General features: G+C 38.6%; 3 protein-coding genes across 5 annotated transcripts; 2 read left to right on the top strand and 1 right to left on the bottom strand.

Annotated features, from left to right (window-relative positions):
• Positions 1–422: 422 nt before the first annotated feature.
• On the bottom strand, positions 423–16,667 carry LOC129789740 (G1/S-specific cyclin-D2-like). 3 transcript variants are annotated; one of them, XM_055826770.1, is made up of 5 exons: positions 16,582–16,667; positions 6,279–6,520; positions 5,945–6,160; positions 5,478–5,634; positions 423–1,584 (listed from the first exon to the last, which is right to left on the bottom strand). In XM_055826770.1, exons 2-5 carry the CDS (start codon positions 6,483–6,485, stop codon positions 1,274–1,276), a joined length of 891 nt encoding a protein of 296 aa, XP_055682745.1. In that variant the 5' UTR covers positions 6,486–6,520; positions 16,582–16,667; the 3' UTR covers positions 423–1,273. The 3 variants fall into 3 exon arrangements, with proteins under 3 accessions (XP_055682745.1, XP_055682744.1, XP_055682743.1); XM_055826769.1 differs by lacking the exon at positions 16,582–16,667 and adding an exon at positions 7,163–9,248; XM_055826768.1 differs by lacking the exon at positions 16,582–16,667 and having other exon boundaries at positions 6,279–9,248.
• LOC129789600 (DNA replication licensing factor Mcm6) lies at positions 10,997–13,890 on the top strand. The gene is made up of 4 exons (XM_055826532.1): positions 10,997–11,219; positions 11,297–13,235; positions 13,303–13,629; positions 13,694–13,890. The coding sequence occupies exons 1-4, from the start codon at positions 11,128–11,130 to the stop codon at positions 13,823–13,825; spliced, it is 2,490 nt and encodes an 829-aa protein (XP_055682507.1). The 5' UTR covers positions 10,997–11,127; the 3' UTR covers positions 13,826–13,890.
• LOC129789694 (lathosterol oxidase-like) lies at positions 14,969–16,642 on the top strand. Its single transcript, XM_055826696.1, has 3 exons — positions 14,969–15,401; positions 15,732–16,170; positions 16,239–16,642. The coding sequence occupies exons 1-3, from the start codon at positions 15,015–15,017 to the stop codon at positions 16,619–16,621; spliced, it is 1,209 nt and encodes a 402-aa protein (XP_055682671.1). The 5' UTR covers positions 14,969–15,014; the 3' UTR covers positions 16,622–16,642.
• Positions 16,668–16,740: the final 73 nt, after the last annotated feature.

Here is a 16,740-nt window from a genome sequence, read left to right as displayed (position 1 = left end):
CTTCAGAAACCATTAACTCCTTCCTCTTGTCCGGACGTCCTACTACTCTTTTGAGTATTTTGCAAGAAAATCAGAGGGTGGGCTGTAATGAGGAAGACAATCACACAATGAGGAAAATCCTGAATTGCAAAGACATTTACACAACGTGAATACGTTTGAGAAATCTACAGAATTTATTTACATTTAAACAAAACTTTTCAAAAATCTTTTTTTTTTAACTTTTTTTTTACAGTAAATAGCTTTTCACATTTAATTTCTTTAAAAGATAAAGTTCAAATATTTTCCAAACAGAAAAAGAAAATTCAAACATTTTGAAAGTCTTTTGTCCTTTCGACAATTAAACTAGGTCATATATATTATTTAAAATATATAATAAGTGATTTTTTTTTAAATAAACATGTTGAGAAAATAATCTATTCAAGAACCTTTTATAGGTATATTTATTAGTTTTTTTTTTCAATTATTAGTTCTAAAATCTCTTAGGATATTGTTCTATTTTATTTAGAAAGAGTGGAAAAAATTCTATCAATTTTGATCTTAAGTTTCTTTTAGCGTTTTTTAAGGTTTTTTCCTAATTTTTTTTTATTAATACTTTTCAGTATTTTAAACGAACAAAAATTTAACTATTTCAAGCCAATTTGAATGACAATAATAACTTTATATCCAATTCAACTAATTTTCCAAATTGAGCCAATTTTTCTAACTTTTTGTTAATTTTTCTAATATCATGAATATTTTAACTTATTCGTCATTAAAGAAAATCTCTTAAAAAAATTTTCATAAAAGTCTGAATGTGTCTCTTGTGCAACAGTATAAAATGGAGCATTTGAAATATTTTATAACGAAATTGTTTTATTTAAACTTTTTTTTAAGTTTTAAAATATAGGTATCTGAAATTAATTTAATTAGTTTTTGAACTACAAAATACCGCAAAATTTATCATTTTATAATGTTGCAATCATCAATATAAACTCTTTTTTCACACTTAACATTAACTAAATTAATTTTACACAAAAATATATAAAAATCTATAGAAATTGTACATAAAAATTTTATATAATAAAGAGATCAATTTGTAATACTTCTTTCTTTTCAATATTAAATTAACTTAACTGGATAAGGGTGGGAATTACAAAAATTCAAAGTCTTAACACTGAAACGTTAAAATAACGAACACTTACTTTAAAAATCTTAAGGATTTACAAAGGTTTCCTGCTCGTTTGCTCTGGAAATATTTTTATAAAATATTTTCTAGTATATCCATTTAGTTGGGTCAGTAGTAGCCAACTCCTTGAAAATCTGACCCAGATTCCGTTTGGTACACTTCGATGGCGCATTTGGCGGGTAGGACGGGATATTGAGCCTTTAACGTGATCTGCTGCTGTTTCTGCATGGCGGCCGCCTGTTTGGCCACAATAGCCTCGATGTGTCGCACGGAGATCTCAACTTCGACGGGGTCGACGCGCGTGAGGCGCACAAGGTCGCCGAGGGCGAGGCGGGCGGAGGGGGAATTGATGCCACGCGTCGCTGCACAAATGCAGGCGGCCGCAAGAACGGACGGTGGTGTTCGCATAAACACCAGCTCTGCAAGAAAGGACACCCATGAATTTTCACGAAGGGGTGAAAAAAGCACTCAACGGTTCAAACTTTCAACACGCTTCTGCATATCTTGTGGAATGAAGGTATTTGGAAGTTTTTGTGAAATTTTCAAAGCTTTCCAAAATTTCAAAATACAAGAAAACTTTAAAGTAAATATTTTTTAAGAAAGAGAGGAATTTTATAATTAGAATACCCTTTAATCGAACCAAATGATCAAATTTTCAAAAAAAAAAACTATTTATTTTACATTTAAATTAAGACTTCTTTTTTTAATTTTCAAAAGTTTCATTGTATACAAAATGATGAAAACCCTAAACACGTAAAAAGCGGCATGTCGTTGAACGGAAGCGAGGGAGAAGCATCAGGTGCGGGATGACGGTGGAATTCGGTGAGGGTTGCGTGCAAGAAACAGTGCGGGGGAATATTTTCACCGTCGCGTCAGAATATCAATTAAGGAACACTCTTCGCCCCATTTTTTGAAGCCACAAAAGCACATCCTTTCACCGAAGAATATCAATAGATTGGGTCAACGCTTCTGCATCAAAAAGGCTACTTCCCCTAATACCCTATTTTTATACCTTTCGATTTTAACTTCTTTTAGAATTTTTTTTTATTTTATTCTGTTTATTACTCCTATTTTTGGCTTTTTTTCACATAATTTTAAGTTACAAAAAATACGCGTTATGTGCAAATTTTCTGTAGAATCCCCCGGTCTTATTACTGTATACTGGCGCGTATTCGTTTAAATTATAAAAGAAATTGATTATTAAAAATTAACTTTCAAGTTTTTCTATACTGCAATAATTTATAAAAAAAAAAATAAACATTTCTTTACTAATTAAGTCACGCGATCTCATGTTATAGGTACTCCCTTACGATACCTACGTTTTATGATCAATTCCAGTTATTTTATATTGGAATGACAACATAAAGAACATATTTGTTTTGTAAATATGAAAACAAACAAGCATGGGGGATCATCATTTCTTGCTATAAGATCATTAAAATAAGACAATCTGTGAGAGTGTAGAGCGCGCCAAAAAATGAGCGCGAAAAATTGCAAAAATACTCTGTGAGGAAGATCACATTCAAGGTTCCACGATCGATGGCGAGACAAAGCAGGGAAAATGAGTTTTGTGACCCTTTCTCTCCTCGTATTCTGTGTTTTGGTGTAGTTCTTTTTTTTCATCCGAGTCACCTGGCCATTGTAACTCACGCAGACATAATCAAAAATTCGAGGTGGATTCTGCGAGTTGTATACACCGAGCACCTGTTGGCCGCGAGAGAAAAAACATCTGGCGGTCATTTAAATTGCCCCACTATGCACCTCTTTTTGGGATGCATGGCCCAAGATTCGATCGAAAATCACTCAGCTTGTTCATCTGCCTCCATCGCTCGCAGAGATGAATCTTTTCCAAATATTACTTTGGACAGCTTTTCTTGCGGGATGAGAAATAGCGCCAAAGAATTACAAAGATTGGTTTTTGTTCACCAGAAAACCCGTGGGTTGTATTTTCTCTCTGACTGAGTCCATGCGGTCCTCACGTGAAATTACGGATGATTGTGTCCTGTTGTAATATAAGGATGAGGAACCTGGAAGGAGCCCATTTGTATGGGCAATCCAGTAACACAATCAAATACGCATGAGACACTTTTGTGTGTTAATACATACATATATAGCAAGAAAGAAAAATAGTGGCAGATGTTTTCCTATACCACACCGTCTCACACAGGCCATCGTCTTCGGTTTTTGGCAGATGAAAGGCACACGAAGAAAAGGCGAGCATAAAAAATAAATGCTACGAGACGCAATGTTGAGGAGGAATAATCAAGGAGAAGAGGGTAGAGAAGCAAACTGGGAGGGAGAGACGGTGAAAAAATCATGAAGAAATGGAGGGAAATACAACAATAGAAACATGAAATTACTTAAATATCGAAAGGAAGGACAGACACATCATCTCTTTTCGTCCTCATAATTTATCTTTCACCTTCCCTTCTTACGTTCATCTTTGCCCCTCACATAGCACCCCAAAGACGCAATATCAGTGATTTCTCCCAGGTAAGTGTGCAAAGATCCCCTTGCCATGTGAGTAAGAGATTGCGTTCAATTTATGAGGCAAAAACCTCCCAAATGGATCAAAGATTTTCTCACCCCACTAGGGAATCATGACGCATTTCCTCGTACGGTAGAAAAATGCCAATCAAATAGGAAAGCGAGAATGCAAATAATAGACAATTTTATCCCTCACAGAGAGGCAGGAAAAAGTGTAAGGAGAAAATGAGGAAGGAAGAGTACAAGTTGTAAATAATTCCATAGAGACACTTTTAGATACTCTCCACGCAGTCATTCACTCTCACTTTGAGGGCATTGTGAAGGGTAACAAAAAAAGATTGAAGAATCTTGCTGGGAAGTTCTTCAGAAACTTCTCACTTTGTCGCCTCAAAGAATAGCAAAAAAATCGAGAAAAAAATCATCAAAAAGTCATTGAAGGATTTTTGTAGAAGAGACCCTGGCGCATAGATTTTCTTTTGGTTAATACATTTTTAACAAGATATCCAGCAGAGAACTACTCAAGTTCATTGAATGCCTTTTAGAAGAGAGTCTGTGTTGAGTTTTCTTGCTTTATGAATCAAAAATCAATTTTTAGAATAAAATTATTATACGTTCGTTTTAAGTTGAGAAGTTCTAAAAGAAAATTTGGAGAATAATCGAAATCTAAACTCAAAAATTTAGAGCATTTCTTAGTTTTGTGGAAAATATTTTAAAGCTCATAAACAATTTTTACTATCTAATATTAAATAAATAAAAAAAGTAAAATAGTTAATTTCTTATCAAAGAAATAAAAGCTTATCATGGAAATTATAAAGTTATATGACCAAAAATTAGCATAAGTATGAAATGAAATTTATTGAGGGGTTTTGCCAATTTATCTGCTTCTACACAAAATATTTGGTGTGAAAAGCAGATTCACTTGACGGTGCCAATAAAATATAAATTAAATTAATTGTCTGAAATTTACGACAAAATTACCCTTTCTGGAATATCACCCCTTTTCTCGCATTTTAAAAATAAACCCCTTCTCAAGGGGTTCGCGCCAAACCTCGATAAGATTTCTTTGCCAGATTGAAGTGAAATTTATTCCCTCCAATCTTTCAATTGACTTTCTCTGTCTGCCAACAGAGATTCAGTGATGGAAATTTCCTCAATTATTTCTTCGAAGAAAATTCCCATGAATATTCTAATTTCCACTCAGGAGGTGTTGGTTCACAAGAAAATGTTGAAGGTTAATGCAATAAAAACACCTTCCCTCCCAGGGGGGATCTGCATATACGGTGTGAGATGGATTTTTCGGTAGGAAAGTTAGTATTATACACAACATACAAGAAATAATTCTCCGGAGGGATTGTTTGTCGTAATTAACCCTCGAAGGGAAACTTTTCTCAGGGGCGTCAATGAGACTTTCTTGGGTTTTTAGGACGAGGGCTTCCAGAGTAGGGAAAAATCAATTGATTTACAAAAGATGCTTCTCCCCTCTTTCACTTTCAACTGTATATGTATGTACGTACTATACTCAGGCTCAGGGTAGATGGGAAATGTAAAACTTTTCCCATAACACCCCATTCCACGCACTGCGTGAAGTTCACGCACGCACCGTTGTCGTATAAAATTTTCTCACAATTTGCATTCATTCCGGAGTTGGATGGAAAATTATGGGGTTGCCTTTATCAGGGGCATATATAGCGAGGTAGCCATTGGAGGGGAGGGGGCGGCGGGAGGAAGGAAAATGAAAAGTGTCTCCACGCACACGATCCCCATCTCGCCAAAAGTTGGCGGCAATTAGAGAGGGCAAATAGAGGAGGGAAAATAAATGGCTTACCTGTGAGACACACGGAGACGAGGGTGTGGGCGTGTGTCCTAATGTGGGGATTTTCAGAGCCCCAGGGAACGCGCTGAAGGATGTGGTCGATGTAGTCGAAGCCCGTGATGGCACTCAAATTCCACTGAAGTGATGCAAGAACTAACAGCTCCCAATTCTGTGGGCAAAAGTTTTCAAATAAATTAGTCAAGAACAAAGTTGATCTTGATAGGCAAAATTTTCTTAAAGATGAAACTACAATATTTTGATGTTTTATGATTTTCCCTTCTTTTCTCAAACTCATGAATGATTTGAGTTTTATGATAATCTCCCATGAGAATTTTACTAAACTGTTTAATTAATTTAATAAAGCTTTAATTTTTGTTATTTTTTTCTCCGCCAGAAACTTGAATCTATTCTTAAACCACATAATCAACTCGAATGGTCTTGAGGAAAATTTCTATAAGGAATATGTTGGAAACACTTACCCTGATTTGATCCGGGGTTACAGTGTGATCTGTGTAGGCACAGAGGAGATCCACGGGTAGGGGGAGGCATTGACGTACCTTCGATGCCAGGAGGAGGCACGTGGCGCCAAGGAGTTGGAGTTGCTGCCGCGAAATGTTGCAGACACAGAGAAATCTATCCAAGAAATTGATGGCAAGTGGGAAAACTTGCTCTTCGCAATGTTGTTCATCGCAAAGCTGCCAAATAGCGAAAAAGAAAACTTTTTAGATTTTCCAATACATTCACAAAACTTTTCACATTCATGATCACTCGTCGGCACAAAGATCACATTTTTTTTCTCCAAATTTTCCGTACCTCCAGCATCCAAATTGCAACGAACTTTCTCATGAAGGGTTTAAGATCTGTTTGGAAGGTTTTGAAGTAATCCATATTGGGGATCGTTGTACACTCCAATTGAAGAAGATTCTGCAAAACTCGTGGATCTCTGCTCATTGTCGGATCAATTTGTGCAAAATTCGAATCAATCCTCCCGCCAACGACTTCATCACATCTGAGATCCATATTTATTCCAATTTACTTGTTTTTCACGAAATTCACTAAAAAATGATTAAGAAAAAATCTTTCACGACTTTTTTTTTATTTCATTCGTAAATTTTAAATTCACAGGAAGAAATTTTTTGAGCACATTTCGGTGGGCACACAGTTTGACGATCGGATCAACAATGAAATGCTGCGGTGTCGATCGAAGCCTGGGTAGTGAGGAGCACACAACGGCAGACGAAGGAGCTTCGAATTGGAGGAAAAGAAAACACAAGACTTGCCAAACAACAGCAGTTCTTCGGCCTCTTTTGTCACACAAACACACTACATTTAGGGCCAGAAAGTGAGTGAAGTGAAAAAATTACCCTCCAAGAGTCTACAAGAAAATTATTACAATAGAGTCTGAACGACAAGAGGGATACAAGGGAGGGTATAAGGCAGTTACAGTCATGAATGTGCAGTCGGACCAACCCGGTTCTAGCAAATCCGTCCTACCACGAAATCTGAGCTTACAGGAATATTTTTGAGGAAAATTTTTGGACAGGCATCTTCAGATAGCCTCCAAGCTTCATGAAATGGCAAAGAAAATGCAACCCAGAGGAAAATGAGTCAGGAAAATGGAAAAGAAAACTGGGCTTCTTGCTTCGTGGTAGGACGGTCCGTTTTTCACGTTGTTTTTTTTCACTGAACTGACTAACCTGATTAATTTCTCTTACACAAATACACTTCACCATATCACAATAACACTTAGACAATGTTTTGAGGCCGAATTAACTAATTAAAACAGATTTTTTCTTCTTTTTTATGATGATGAAGAAAATTTATGAAAAAGTACGAGAAGAGAATGAAGTTGCGGCGAGTTGAGGTGAAGTGGTGAAATTTTTGTCAGCTGTTTTTTTAGGGGAGACTGGTCCAATTCTGGCAATTCCATAATTTTGTTTTGTGTAGGGGAGATTGTCGCAATATGGACATTTTTTTCAAGAATTTGAAAAAAAAAAAGATTTTTTTGTCATCATTTTTTTAACATTTCGTTTGTCCACTTAATAAGTCTTATCCCGCGAGAAGGAAAGACTGGAAATTTCCAGATTATAAGGGACATTAAAAATCGTTATTTTTTATCCTATGGCTTTAAACAGACGGAGGCGGATTTTGGTTGACGTCTTCGCGAGAAGCGTATTTTTTGACACTTAGCGGAGTATTTTTTGCGCTAACATAACCTCAAACATTGTTTTTTTTTTGTGCAAATAAGTGAGAATGATGGGAAAAATGAATTGCTCTTATTTCTTTTTCCTGAAGAAAATTTGCATAATTCGGTTTTTTGTCACAAAATGTGCATTGAGGTTATGTTAAGTGGAAGATTTTCTCAGGGCGCAAAATTATACTCACTCACGTTTAATGTGAGGAAAATTCCCTCTCCCCCCAAACATAACCTCAAAGTAAATTTTCATGTGCAAAAACTGTGCGATTTATGGGATGAAATGCTATGAAAACCCCCCGGAGGGATGCCCTTCGCCCTCTTAATTATTTTCCTAGCCAAAATTCTCACACTTCCAATTTTATTTTTCACAAAAAATAGGTCCTTCCCGTAACTGCAAAGGGTTTGCTGAAAATTGTTCATCAGTGAAATCTTGGCATCAGGAAGTTTCTAAAGAATCTTAGGAGCTTCCTGATGCATTTTATTTGACAAGACAGGCACATCTTTTGACATTTTTGGCATCTCTCGCTTCATCATAACCTAAAAAAATTTCAGCTAAATTAGGTATATTTTTTAGCGTATAACACCAAATAGGTTGTAAAATATACCTGCTAACATAACCTTACTTAAATTGTTGTAAAAATAACTCGGAATTAAAGGAATTATCGGTTGGAAAAAAATTAATTTATTTTGAGGTTATGTTTTGCTTGACTGAAAATTTCCTTTTCGTAAATCTACAGCCGAATTACGCAGCCATATTTTACGCGAGAAAAAAGGTTTCTCCGAACATAACCTCAATTTTTTGCCCCTATGGACATGAGGTTCGCGGCCGTAAAATACTAAAATAAAAAAAAAAACTCAATTTTTCTTATGTCACAAAAAATGTGAATTATGCAAATTTTCGACTAGAATATTATTTAATAGTATAAAGGGTAACCCGCCGGACACCGTTCATTGCAGTTTATCCGGTAATTTTCATTTTTTTTGCACACTAAATTTTTAAAAAATGAGGTTATGTTTATCTGTTTGGCTATTATTTAGCTGTTGGAAAAAGTTTTCCACTATATTTTAGAAATGACGAATGTTTAAAAACGACGAAGAACCCGGAAATAAATTATTGTTTAAAAAGTCCCTGAATAAAGTTCGAGTTTAATTTTTTTTTTTTGAAGAGATTTCATTTGAAGATGTTTTTCTTATGTGGAATACCAACTATTTCACATACGCATTTATATGAAATACCAAATAAATATTCATGAAAATAGTTCGTATTTTTTTTTTTTCAATAAATTCGTCAAAAATTGATTCTTTCGTAATTATTTTTAAAGAAACATTTAATAGATAAATTTAAAAAGGCTTAATTAGTGAATTAAAGGGAAAAATATGTTTTTCTGTTGAAGACGTGTCGTTGGAAGTTTCTAGAACTAGTGGTGAGTTTCAAGTACGGAGGTGAAAACTTCACCTTCCCCTTCGTCCTATTACAGAGGCATGGTACCAATTGTCCCACTACGAAGGCAAATTTCCCCGCTTTTAGGCCGTCCTACCACCGAGCGGTCCTATTGAAAGCGGTCCGACCACGAGAGCACGACTGTATATATCTGTAACGAATATTTATGTCGTTTTGCGAGTCAACGTGTCCCTCTTGGTCCCTCTTCTTCCATTTGGCTCACATATGACCAAATGCAGGAGAATCAGTGATCACCCACGCGTACGATCGCGCGATCACGATCGCAGGGATTATAAGGATACAAAGAGGGGGTAAATACTAGATATTAATCCTGAACTTTTCAAGAAAACTTTAAAAAAAATATTTTTTTTTAATTTTATAAAATCTAATAAATTAATTCATTTTTTTAAAATATAATTTTAGGATTTTCTTATTATTTTTCTTTATTTTGTAATGATCATGATCTTTTCTTTCTTAAGCGCCCCCATTAATATTTTAGGTAATTGATCTCTTATACGCGAAGATCACAAAGTCTTGTTGAGTCTTCTCCATCCACTTTGGTGTGATCACGTTTTCTCAATCCCAGAGTCTGGCGATAGGGGTCTCGAGACTTCTCAGCCATACGCTGCAGCAGCCCCTTCCGTCTTGCGCCCGAAGATGATATGAATGGGTTCAAACTCCTGCCCCTGTTCTTCACACACAGTCTCGGAATGCTTCTCCTCTGCTCTCGCTACCCTTCCTTCCTCCTCCAAGCAACGTCCACATGGCGATATCTCGTTTACTCTGTGGTGTGGTGCTCTGTTAAACTCGCTGCAGCACATTTTCTTCCAGCAAGGCGCCCTCAGGCTAAAAAACACACACTCTCGCTCCTGCCGTACCTTCTTCACACCTGGTGCTCGTTCGGAAACGTAGATTGTGGCCTCTCCTCGTTTTTTTTTTTCCACTATTCGCGTCCACGTTTGCTTGCACTCTCTTATACAACAAAAATACGAGTCAGCTGCTCGCTGTGCGTAATATCACAAAAATAACAACAACATGGACTTTTTAACAACCATCGAAATTCACGTTTTATTTACACATCCACCCCGCCGTGGAGATCAATTTTGCGGGGAAAGGAAGGATGACGAAATTAATTTTTGGTTCAATGAATTTAACAAATTCATTTAATTTTCTCATATTTTATATACCTATCTATATAAATAAATAAATAATAATATTATGTAATAAATAAATGATTTCGCATCTGCGCAAGTTTACAATCCTATACCGCTCGTCTGATCCATTTTCCCTCCCTTTTTTCTCAAATTTCCTAATTTCCCAAAATTTTAACTACTTTTTGAATTTGGCGCCCCAAATGTAGTTCCAAAAGCAACCACCGCTCCTTTTTGGCACTGTTGGTTAAGGAGAAAATGAGATGGATGCATTTCCCCGCTATCCGTCTCGCTCACACGTTCAGTTTTTCGCAATTTTCTCGCGTTTTCCGCTGAATTTTCCAACCAGAAGTAGTTTTTTGTAACCAGGAAAACATTTTTGAATCTCTGGCATCAAAAATTCCAAAAGTTCGCGAAAATCCATTTCCGGGAAAAAAAGTGCGTGTAAAATCCCCAACCGTCAAAATTTCTGCCAGCCTCAATTTACGCCTGGATGGGCTTTCCGGGGACTCCAAAGCACCCGTAAGTGCCCCAGGAGCCCCAAAAATGCATTTTATGCCCAAAAATTTGGGTGAAAAACAAGAAAATCACGAATTTTGTAGAAATGCAAAAAAAAGTTCGTTAAAATTCAAATGGTTTTTTTTTTGGCGCAATATCTGAGACACAAACCTCATACTGGAATTCCGTGCTGGAAAGCGCTTGGAAGTATTCTTGGAAGGCTGGAAATAAAATGCGCGCGAATTCTGTGTTTACACGTCATAAAATAAGGTTAATTCCTCCGGTGTGTGTTTTCACAATTTTCACCGATTATTCCGCATTTTCCCAGCACCAAATTGTTAAAATATAATTCTAGAGTGTCCTAATTTGTATAAAATGAATCAAGGTGATGTAAATGTTGGGCATTTGAAGGTGAAAGACGAAGTTGCAGTTCGGTGTCGTTCCTTGTTTTTGGATTTCCTCGAGGAGTGAGTAAAATTGAGGATTTTCCTGGCAATTCAGCAAGTTTTCCTGACTCATTTTCACATACCTATTCTCCTTGTAGATTCAAAGAAGATGGGGAGGCAAAATATGTAAAATTGGCCGAGGAACTTCTGTCTCCGGACAAATCCCTCCTGGAAGTGAGCTTCGACGATCTCGAGAAATTCAACCAAAATCTCGCACAGACAGTCATTGAGGAGTACTACAGGATCTATCCGAGTCTCTGTGATGCCGTCACCACCTTTGCCAGGGATCACTTTGACGTGAAGAAGGATAAAGATTGCTATGTATCTTTTGTGGAAGTCCCAACACGTCACAAAGTCCGGGAGTTGACTACTTCCAAAATTGGTACACTTATCCGCATATCTGGGCAGGTTGTGCGCACCCATCCGGTTCATCCGGAACTCGTGGCTGGGACTTTTGTGTGTTTGGATTGCCAAACGGAAGTTGCGAATGTGGAGCAGCAGTTCAAGTTCACCAATCCAACAATTTGTCGCAATCCTGTGTGCTCCAATCGCCGAAAATTCCTTCTTGACGTAGAAAAGTCCACTTTTATTGACTTCCAGAAGGTGCGGATTCAGGAGACGCAGGCTGAATTGCCACGAGGATGTATTCCACGATCAGTGGAAGTAATCCTGCGGGCGGATATTGTTGAGACAGTCCAAGCTGGGGATCGATATGATTTCACAGGTACACTAATTGTTGTTCCGGACGTGGGTGTCCTCCAATTTCCCGGAGCTAAGGCAGAATTGAGTTCCCGCCATCGGCAAGGAGGTGAAAATCGCCCTGAAGGTGTACGCGGATTGAAGGCTCTGGGTGTGAGAGATTTGACCTACAGAATGGCTTTCCTGGCGTGCAGTGTTCAAGCTACAAGTGTACGCTTTGGTGGTACAGATTTGCCAATGAGTGAGGTCACAGCTGAAGATATGAAGCGCCAAATGACTGATGCGGAATGGAATAAGGTCTATGAGATGTCCAAGGATAGAAATCTCTACGCAAATCTCACTTCCAGTCTCTTCCCTTCGGTCTATGGAAATGATGAGGTGAAACGAGGAATCCTCCTGATGCTCTTTGGGGGTATTGCAAAGACAACTCATGAGAAAACCAGTCTCCGAGGAGATGTAAATGTCTGCATTGTGGGTGATCCTAGTACCGCTAAATCCCAATTCCTCAAGCAAGTTGCTGACTTCTCCCCAAGGGCGGTGTACACGTCTGGGAAAGCTTCATCAGCAGCTGGTCTCACGGCTGCTGTTGTTAAGGATGAAGAGAGTTTTGATTTTGTCATTGAAGCTGGCGCACTAATGTTGGCGGACAATGGAATTTGCTGCATAGACGAATTCGATAAAATGGATCCACGAGATCAAGTTGCCATCCACGAGGCCATGGAACAGCAAACAATTTCCCTAGCAAAAGCAGGCGTCCGAGCTACTCTGAATGCCCGTACATCAATCCTAGCTGCTGCAAATCCCATCAATGGACGCTACGATCGCTCCAAGTCTCTCCAACAAAACATCCAGCTAAGTGCTCCGATTATGTCTCGCTTCGATCTCTTTTTCATCCTTGTCGATGAATGTAACGAAGTTGTGGATTACGCGATTGCCCGGAAGATTGTTGATCTCCATTCAAATGTCGAAAGTCCAACGGAGCAGATCTACACACGAGATGAGATGCTGCGCTACATAACATTTGCAAGGCAATTCAAGCCTGTTATTGGTGAGGAAGCGGCCAAGCTACTTGTGGACAACTACAGTCACCTACGTCAGAGGGATACAGGAACCGTGGGGAAGAGCACGTGGAGGATCACAGTGCGTCAGCTCGAGAGTATGATTCGACTGAGCGAAGCCATGGCGAAGATGGAGTGTGCCAATGAAGTGGATGCAAGACACGTGCGAGAGGCTTACAGGCTTCTCAACAAATCCATTATTCGTGTAGAACAACCGGAGATTCTTCTGGATGATGAAGATGATCAAGCTTTGATGGATGTGGACATTGAGGATCCCAATGTATGTATTCTTTTTGCACAAAGCTCAATTAAACTCGATTAATCTAACGATCTTCTTTGCCAAATAGAATGCTCAGCAGGCCCCACGAAATGGACATGAGGGTGAACCGAGTGGCGAACAGAGTGGTCAGGAACCTCCTGAGACATCTGCAATTCAGAAGAAAAAGTTGACCCTATCCTTTGAGGACTATAAGAATCTCTCCAATATGCTGATTATCCACATGAGAAATGAGGAAGCTCGCCTTGAAGGAGAAGGAAGCGATTCAGAAGGAATTCGTCGTTCTCACATTGTAAACTGGTACCTGGAGCAAATCAGTGATCAAATTGAGACGGAAGATGAGTTGATTGAGAGGCAATCACTTGTTGAGAAAGTTCTGGATAGGCTTGCTTATCATGTTAGTTTAATTTGCAAAGAAAAAGAAAATTTTAATTTTTCTGACTCAATGCAATTTCTTTCAGGATCAAGTAATCATCCCACTACGATCAACAGGACTGAGAAGAAGAGCAGAAACCTCCCAGGCTCCTCCAAGTCAGGAGGAAGATACCGAAGATCCCCTCTTGGTTGTCCATCCCAACTACATCATAGAATAAGATTAAGTTTTCAATCACATTTTTGTACTCAATTATCTTTCTGATTAACTATTTTTTTGCCATTACACGATGCCTTATCATTTTGTCTCTTTATCGGTCAATTATTCCCAAAATATACTCTGTTTTGGGGATCGCAAGTACGTTCAATTTGTCAAATTTCCCAGATACGCGCGCGATGACGCGCTCAGGACCGTGAAATTGTGGTGGGACAAAAAAAAAGTCCACGAGCCAGGTGATGCACTGAAAACTCCACCAGCTGGTCACTTTGGCCACACTTATCTGAAAGCGCTGTTTTTTTGTTCGGAGCAAGCAATCTGGCATAACTCACTGATGACTACGTGGTAGTCTCGGTGCACGTGTACTCATTATCAGTGGCTCTCCCTTAGCTCAATGGGAAGGAAGGTGGCAGAGAGATAAATTCGAGTACAAGCAAAGAAGTAAAGCCAGTAATTTGGCTTCAATCGCACCTGGGATTGATTGATTGCACTATCAGGGATTAGAGACTGTGGGAAAATAGACGAAATCTCAATGAATTCGAAAGAGTTGCGACAGATCTAACAGATGCTTCTTTATTGCTCAACTAGCTTGATAAGGATCCGTAGAATTTAGATAGAAAAGATAATTCGGATGAACTAACTTAATCTTGGTTTATTTTTAAAGTGAAACAGATTAGGTACTTTTATTAGGTCTTAAGAAATTTAATAAAAGAAAGGACAATTTCCTCTCCTCCGAACAAAGACTGATACCTACATTGCTAGCTATTGGACAGGCTGATGGACAATTGATCGGCCTTATCGAGAATCTTTTTGACCTTGGTTTACAAAACACATCTAAACACATCTGTCCAGAGTAGGAGTCATCCTACTACTTCAACAAAAACATTCTGTTTTCATAGTACAAGATCAGGCCAAAGGAATGCCTGATGCACTTGGGCCGGCCCCCTGTCTATGATTCCGTTGATTTATGGAGATTGGGGGAATCAGGTGCGAGAGTGCAGACGGTCAAATGGAGAGACCACGCAAAGATAATCACCAAAAACACATGAGGGGGCTCAAAAGCTCAGTGTGGGTGAAAGTGGGTGGGGAAAGTGATAAAGAGGTGGTTCCTGATATCATTCCGTAGAAGCTATTTAACCGGAGGCGCACTTACGGAGGGAATTCAAACGTAAAGTAATTTTCAGTGTGGAAAGATGAAGGAACGTGAGAGCCCAAAGTGGCACCCCATGACGGATGGAGTGAAGTGGACAGAATACTGTGCAGATACATTAGAGAAGATCTGGAACAGAATACCCAGTCTTTTGGGACACATCATAGCTACTGTTATTATATTTGCTTTCGGAGCCACACTCAAAGGTGAATGGATTCTCATCATGGTGCACTTCCTCAAGCAAATGGGAAGATCAGTCTATGTGGGAGAATCTGAAGGAATAGCTGATACCAACGAGAATCTAACGCTTCCCCTCAGTTGGGAAGACCTCTCACTTGAGAGATTGTACTTGAAGGATTGGCCGTCTTTCTGGTTGTACTCAGCTATTGGATCCTACACAATGTACTTCCTACTCGGAGGATTTATTCATGTAAGTTACAGGCTAACTTCAAAGAAAAGTCAGATCTATGTAATTAAGTTCCCTTGATAGTAGAAGACAATATGTTAATGAGGTCATTCTCTTGTGCAAGATGGAATTTTGATATTCAAAATCTAGATATTCCCTGTTCAAGTGCACAAATCAAGAGGTTCACTTATACGGTGATAAGACACCCTAATCAGTTGATTGGGGATTTCAGAAATTTATGATCTTCCGTTCAAAGTAATAAATCCCAAATCAAGATTGATAAAGCTATCTTCATTTTGTTAGCAGCAAACACCTGGCAAACCATTTCAAGTATTGTTTGTTTGTTTTTTTTAGTGGTATTTCTACGTTCGAAGACGCCACAAGGCACACGAATGGAAGATTCAACCGGATAAATTTCTCCCTCCTCACCTGGAACTCGATGAGATCTTCTGGGGAAGTTTAACCTTGCTAATTTGCTCTGCAATAACAGGAACAATTGCTTGCTACGCTGCCAACAATGGACCTTGGTTGAAGATTTACTACGACTGGAATGAGTATGGTTGGTGGTGGTTCTTCCTGCAGATTCCTGCAATTTTTATCTACCAGGACTACGCAACCTACTGGCTACATCGCATCTATCACTTTCCCTTCCTCTACAAGCGCTTCCACAAATTGCATCACAAGTACAAGCAACCAACAGCATTCTCCGTGACTGCCATTCATCCTGTGGAGATTGTGCACATCCAGATAACCACCCTTCTCATGCCCATCTTCCTCGTCCCACTTCATTGGGGTAAGCATCAAATTAACAGATTTTATCAGAAACTAAGCTAACAAGAGACATTTTATGGATCTTTTCAGCTCCCTTCTACGGAGTAGCTCTGTATGCCTACTACCACGCCATCTTGGACCATTCCGGTGTGGCATTCAAAGCATTCTGGTGGCAACCCTGGCAACCGGATGCAGCCTTCCATGACAACCATCATCAGTACTTCCATGTCAATTTTGGCTTCAACATCAAGTACTGGGATAAAATTCACAAGACAGAAAGGAGAAAGGATCGCGTGTACAGGGAAGACACATTCTACGGAACCGGAAAATCCTTGGACGAAGTGCCCGAAGATGTTCTTCGGAGTGAGATTGAAGAACGCAAATCTGAGAATCCTCTGGCATACAAGGACAACAGGAATAAATATGAACTCACCGAAAATGACTTGCAGATTAGAAATAGGAAAGTAAATTAAACTTTTTTTTGGAATAATAAAGATCTTTTTTCTTCACTAATAAATAACTTTGAAAGGTTTTTGATGATCGCCCGCATCGCCCGGTTTAAAAAATTCAGTCATAAAAAAATGTCGAAAAA

Source organism: Lutzomyia longipalpis, chromosome 2 (genome assembly GCF_024334085.1).
Source record: "Lutzomyia longipalpis isolate SR_M1_2022 chromosome 2, ASM2433408v1".
Taxonomy (NCBI): domain Eukaryota; kingdom Metazoa; phylum Arthropoda; class Insecta; order Diptera; family Psychodidae; genus Lutzomyia; species Lutzomyia longipalpis.
The sequence above is the reverse complement of the archived record's forward strand: the minus strand, read 5'-3'. Positions and strand labels throughout refer to the sequence as shown.

What these genes read in the sequence shown, in the direction of transcription:
- LOC129789740 (XM_055826770.1), bottom strand. Translation starts at nt 6,485, where the DNA reads ATGGATCTCAGATGTGATGAAGTCGTTGGCGGGAGGATTGATTCGAAT. An exon ending in TAACCCCGGATCAAATCAGG is followed by an intron (nt 5,635 to 5,944) that starts GTAAGTGTTTCC and finishes TTTTGCCCACAG; the next exon opens with AATTGGGAGCTGTTAGTTCT. An exon ending in CGTCTCCGTGTGTCTCACAG is followed by an intron (nt 1,585 to 5,477) that starts GTAAGCCATTTA and finishes CCTTTCTTGCAG; the next exon opens with AGCTGGTGTTTATGCGAACA.
- LOC129789600 (XM_055826532.1), top strand. Translation starts at nt 11,128, where the DNA reads ATGAATCAAGGTGATGTAAATGTTGGGCATTTGAAGGTGAAAGACGAA. An exon ending in TGGACATTGAGGATCCCAAT is followed by an intron (nt 13,236 to 13,302) that starts GTATGTATTCTT and finishes TTTGCCAAATAG; the next exon opens with AATGCTCAGCAGGCCCCACG. An exon ending in TGGATAGGCTTGCTTATCAT is followed by an intron (nt 13,630 to 13,693) that starts GTTAGTTTAATT and finishes AATTTCTTTCAG; the next exon opens with GATCAAGTAATCATCCCACT.
- LOC129789694 (XM_055826696.1), top strand. Translation starts at nt 15,015, where the DNA reads ATGAAGGAACGTGAGAGCCCAAAGTGGCACCCCATGACGGATGGAGTG. An exon ending in TACTCGGAGGATTTATTCAT is followed by an intron (nt 15,402 to 15,731) that starts GTAAGTTACAGG and finishes TGTTTTTTTTAG; the next exon opens with TGGTATTTCTACGTTCGAAG. An exon ending in CCTCGTCCCACTTCATTGGG is followed by an intron (nt 16,171 to 16,238) that starts GTAAGCATCAAA and finishes GGATCTTTTCAG; the next exon opens with CTCCCTTCTACGGAGTAGCT.